Below are 5,766 nucleotides of genomic sequence, written 5' to 3'. Positions count from 1 at the left end.
AAAAAAAAACCTATAGTTTTTTTTCTCGATGGCTAAAATATACCCCAGTTCAATATTAAATTTACTTCCGTGTAACCTTTTTAACATCATAAAATTAAAGAAATAAAAGGGAAGGAAGTCACGTTACATTCTTTAAAAAAACATGACCACCAACATTAAATGTTGGATACATGGACAAAGAAGGAATGAATCTTAACTCTACTATAAAATAACAAAATGCAAAGGAAACAACAACAGTAACAAATATAGTCTTTACATCATCAATAATGAAATTTAATCACTTTAGTAAAATTTTATATTTTTTATTTATCTTATCATCACCGTCATCATTACCAACATCTTTATCTCCACCTCCCCCCTCATCACTATCAGAATCAACCATTACTTTAGTTTTTTTTATCAAAATTCCTAGCTTGGTAACATACCACCTCCACCTCCTCCTATCACTACTAGAATCAATAACTATTTTAGTTTTTTCATCAAAATCCTTAGCCCTGTAAGAAATTAAATTTTGAAATCCAATCAAAAGTTTTAATTTTAATGAGGTTTTAAGTTTAAAGTTGAAGTTTTAGAGGAAAGAGAGGAAATGACTTAGTTGTTTTTTTTATTTACAAACTAAACCAGTTCGATTCGGGTTGGCTGGTTTAGGCATATCGAAATTAAAAACCAAACTGAACTGAATAATTTTTTAAATATTTTAACCGGTTTAATAAGTTTTTTTATCGATTCGATTTTCTTGATTAATTTTTTTATTTTCTTGATTAAATTAGTTTTTAAACTTTTTTACTCATTTCTAATCACAGAGAATCTCTGTGAAAAAATATTTTTTTTATTTTATTTAGCTCGCCATGGATAGGCTCAGGGCACTAGTAAACAATGAGAAGAGTTTATTTGGATATTTTTTTCTTTTTTAATAAAAACTTTATTTCAAGAAAGTGATCGGATTTTGTTTTGATTCTTTAAATTCAGATAATTCTAATTTTTTGAGTAATTTTAAAATATTTTAAAATTAGTAGATGGTTTGAAAAGTTTTATGTGATATTTATTATTTTTTATAATAAAATAAATTAAAAATTAATTTCTCAATTTTAAAAATCTCATCTCATTAATTTTCAACCATCACAGCAATAAATGAATTCAGAGCTAGGCATCATAGGAGACATATATATTGTCTATCCTGGACATAACAGGTGACCCGCAACATATTTATCATTGTGGAGCCCATGCATGGTTCATAAAATCATAAAATCTCATTATTATAATTTTCTCTTCCATGGACTTTGAAAAGTGTATTAAAAAATTATTTCATGTGTCATAGTTATATATTTGCACGAAAGACTTTCTGAAAAAGTCTACACCAATAATATTTATCCGAGTCCATCGTGATCGCGAACAGTGGCCGAACATCCTTCTTCAATTTTATTATTATTATTTTTAATATTGTATTGAATATTAGCATCAATTTAATCAAAGCCCTTGAAAAAAGCTTTCTATATGAAGCATTGCCGATTGAAAATATTTGAATCATGTAAATGGTGAATAAATGGATACTTAACTTTTAGATTCCAGGAAAAATTGGTAATGATGGAACTATCATTTCTAACAAGCAACTATCAAGTACTCGGTTATTAAGGTTTTTGGCATTACTTTTAATTTTTTAATTTTAATTTTTTTAATTATATGTTTTTTAATAATTTTAATATACTGATATAAAAAATATATTTTTAAATAAAAATATTTTTAAAAGTAATACCATTCACCCTCTTAAATGAAACTAAATCTAGTCCAATATATATGCTCATCAAATCACACTTACTTGTGATTAAAATCACTGATTCAATGATTAAGTTAAAATGATAAGTAAATATAACCTTATTCAACTAAAGAGCCAATTATATTTTGATAGCAATTAATTACAAGTCTAGTTTGAATTGTATTTTAAATAATATTTTTATGTTTATAAATCATTTTAATGGGTCAATATTAATTATAAGTCTTGTTTGAATTGTATTTTAAATAATATTTTTATGTTTATAAATCATTTTAATGGGTTAATATTAAAAATATTTTTTAAAAATTTTTAAAAATTATTTAACATATTTTAAAATAAAAAAACACTTTAAATAATAACTTCTCCCTCACTAACAATAACAAAACACTCCATCAACCCTATTTTATAGAAAAATTAAAGATCGACATATATTTTTTTTACTGTAAAACCAACCATGCCCCGAAGCCAATCCCGTTTCTTCTTTTTTTTTCTTTTTCTTTTTAGTATGATAAACTGATAATCCTACCCATTGCTGTGAACACTGTCCACACCGAAGGAAGCAATCTGCCTTATCCTCAGATTGGACACGTGTTCTCAGAACCCCAGCCAAATCTGAACCACCGTTTTCGTTTTTCTGAGACCACGACAAGTCTCACAAAAGCAGCAGCAGTTTTTTGCCCCAGACGTCGCCGTTTATCCTATCTACGGACCTTGTTCACTATCATAGTCACAGAATAGAGCAGTAGGTTAGCTTGATCTTCAGTCCCCTGCCCCAACGGAGTCTGCTCCAAGGAGAAGCACAAAGAGAGCGAGATGGTGCGTTTTGGCGGGAAAATGGCGTGTCAGCTAGTGAGTTTGGGTGGGAACGGTGCCGGCCAGTTTCTGGCTGCTGCCGCAGTCGCTCTCCTCCTCCGGCTATTTTCCGGCCCCGGCCCCGCTCTGATGCCTGAGGACGAGTCTCCTGACGACGAGAAAAACGACGCAGCCGACGAAGATAGTCCAGATGTTGGGAAAGTTTTTCCGGTTACTATCCGGTGGAGCAACATCACATGCTCGCTCTCTGATAAATCCTCCAAATCAGTGAGTCGGAATTTTATTTCCTCTCTCTGGGAGTTTCACGTTTCTTTCAAGTTCTGTTTGGTTGTTGAGAAAATGAAGAAAAAGAAAATTGATCGAATCTAGATGATTCACTCTCGTGTGCTGATTATTATTATTTTTGTAACTACATGATGTTCACCCTTGCTTAATTTAATTTCCCTGCTTTATAAAATATAGCGTGGAAACATTGGGTCACTTGTATGCTTGACTGAAATTTAACTTATAGGTGAGATTTCTGCTTAATAATGTGAGTGGAGAAGCAAAGCCTGGAAGATTGCTTGCAATAATGGGACCATCAGGTTCAGGAAAGACAACATTGCTCAATGTTTTGGCAGGACAGCTAATGGCATCACCGCGACTGCATTTGTCAGGTCTTTTGGAAGTCAATGGGAGGCCTAGTTCAAATAGAACTTACAAGTATGGTGCTTTGTTATAGACCTGTGATGCTGAGCTCAATGTATAAGCTTTCGATTGTGTTTACGAGGTCAATTGTTGTTACAGGTCTGCTTATGTGAGACAGGAAGATCTTTTTTTCTCGCAGCTTACGGTGCGGGAAACACTGTCTCTTGCTGCTGAACTTCAACTTCCAGAGATAGCTTCGGTAGAAGAGAGAGATGAATACGTGAATAATTTGTTGTTCAAGCTCGGTTTGGTAAGGCAAACTTCGTCTGAAGTTTAATTTAAATGCATAAATTAAATTGATTGATCCCCTTTGCAGACATAGTATTATTCACTTCTAAAATTAGATACCAAGAGGGGTTTCCCTCACTTTTACTTTCACGCTTCAAGCTAATGTCCCTTCTACTTCTCAAACAATTAATGGTTTATACAATGAAGTCATGTAACTATCATCTGTCTTTCAATTCCTTACTTATCATTTATATTATGCATTTTTTCTCTGATTTGATTTCTTTTCGGGGGATTTGCTTTTATTCTCTTTCTCCAAAGGCCATCTGTGCTGATACCATTGTTGGTGATGCAAAAGTTCGTGGGATAAGTGGCGGTGAAAAGAAACGTTTGTCACTAGCATGCGAACTCATTGCTAGCCCATCTGTAATATTTTCTGATGAACCTACAACAGGTATGTGTGCATGCTTGCATCCTGAACTTTTGCTAGTCTGGATTTGATCTGAATTGTGGAGGCATTAAGCTTTGATATGATTAATGTATACGATCATAATGCAGCATGTACAGGATACATGTGCATCGACTTTGCTATTACTGTATTCAGGGAGGCAAAATGACCTTGTGTTTTACTAAAATTCATTGTGCACAAGGCAAGTTTAAGAGTTAAGACCAGTGTTTAACAATGCTATGATACTGATGGAGTAAATTCTTCTTCATATGTGAGGGTTGACCCGGTAGATATGGATAAATACCTTCTCTACTGAATCTGAATGTGCTGAATTTGGCTTTGCATTGATCCCTAGCATTTTGTAATGCAGAGTGAACTCAATAGTATTTGAAACTAAGGTTTTTCAACTTTTGGGCTATGTCGTGCTAACATCAATGAAGAGATTTTATTTGACTACTTAATCTTGGATAGGTATTAGCAAGACTATCAATTTGAAGTGAAAATAAAAATCTATAAACTATTGATCATGTAACCCATATGGTTTACTGCTGAAGTAAATCTTCTTTCCACTTTTAACAAGGTCATGCATCGTGTTTCCAGGGCTTGATGCTTTTCAGGCAGAGAAAGTAATGGAAACTCTCCGACAACTGGCGCAGGATGGACATACTGTAATTTGTTCCATACACCAGCCTAGAGGCTCAGTGTATGGTAAATTTGATGACATTGTGTTACTAGCAGAGGGTGCACTTGTCTATGCTGGCTCAGCACATGATGTGCCACTGACATATTTCTCAAAATTCGGGTTATTAGCCTAAGCTTGCCTATCTTTTTTCTCATTTCTATATCTGCTGCTTACTGTTGATTTTGCTCATTATTCTCAACTTCAACAATTTATATTCTCTTTAAACTATTATCTTGGGATGGATATAGATTTCCAAAGTACATGTAGAATAAGAGCTGGATGGAAGGAAAAAAGGGGGAGTAGGTGATGCTTTTGTGTTGCCAGTGGAACTAATTTTTTCCCTCTGGCAATGCTGTTTTACATTTTTAGACTATAGACAGATTTGATTTTTAATGACTTTTTTTCTAATATTTTCAATGGCTTGAATTACATTTTGACCTGGGACTATGTATATTATGTTAACTAATATGCTTTCGGAATTGTAATGGCACTTCATACTCAATTAAATACATCTGTGCATGACAAGACAACTTACTGGGTAAGGTAGTGGTTAAACTTGGGAATCTTGAGATGTCAGCCTTAGTTCCTGGGATTGTGGATAGGATTTTATGAGACGGCAGGGACTTCCAAGTGCTGCAAGCTATTATTTTACTGTGGTTTGGAAATATATAACTGTTTATGTTGAGCATTTTGCCTCTCATTTCTATGGTGTATGACCATTTACTATTCTTTAAATGCAATACTAGTGATTTCATAATTGAGAGCTTATGTTTGTCATGTATATGCTTCAACTTTGAATATCTGGAACTACTAATCTGTTAATTGGATTTTTGATAGATTGTCCATTTGATTTTAAGTTCTTGCTTTCTCATTTAGAGCAATTCCTTTTTCTTTAGGTTTTTGTGTTTCCTGTTTTTTGGGTCTGTATTTTCCTTTCTCCTATACAAATATTAATCTGTGCTCTGGCTTACTGTCTTGACTATCTCTCTCTCTCTCTCTCTCTCTCTGAGGAAAATATGTTGTTGATGGTGCATTTGATTAATCATTAAAAAAGTAGAGCTGTTGTCTCAGTTTTCCAAAATTACTGAATTGTCTGTTGATTTCAACAGGTATCGTTGCCCAGACCATGTCAATCCTGCT

At 33.4% G+C, this 5,766-nt stretch overlaps 1 protein-coding gene across 2 annotated transcripts in view; it reads left to right on the top strand.

The window, feature by feature from the left end:
* Positions 1-2,283: 2,283 nt before the first annotated feature.
* The window catches only part of LOC105118920 (ABC transporter G family member 7-like), a 7,793-nt gene continuing 4,310 nt past the window's right edge, over positions 2,284-5,766 (top strand). Inside the window, exons 1-6 of one of the 2 annotated variants that reach the window (XM_011016979.1) lie at positions 2,284-2,851; positions 3,096-3,286; positions 3,371-3,521; positions 3,818-3,950; positions 4,545-4,746; positions 5,736-5,761. In XM_011016979.1, the coding sequence (XP_011015281.1) occupies positions 2,585-2,851; positions 3,096-3,286; positions 3,371-3,521; positions 3,818-3,950; positions 4,545-4,746; positions 5,736-5,761 (970 nt within the window). In that variant the 5' untranslated portion in view covers positions 2,284-2,584. The remainder of the gene's footprint in view (positions 2,852-3,095; positions 3,287-3,370; positions 3,522-3,817; positions 3,951-4,544; positions 4,747-5,735; positions 5,762-5,766) is intronic. The other variant, XM_011016978.1, reaches the window with a different exon arrangement.

The sequence above is a fragment of the Populus euphratica genome, unplaced genomic scaffold (genome assembly GCF_000495115.2).
Source record: "Populus euphratica unplaced genomic scaffold, PopEup_1.0 scaffold2341.1, whole genome shotgun sequence".
NCBI lineage: Eukaryota > Viridiplantae > Streptophyta > Magnoliopsida > Malpighiales > Salicaceae > Populus > Populus euphratica.
The sequence above is the reverse complement of the archived record's forward strand: the minus strand, read 5'-3'. Positions and strand labels throughout refer to the sequence as shown.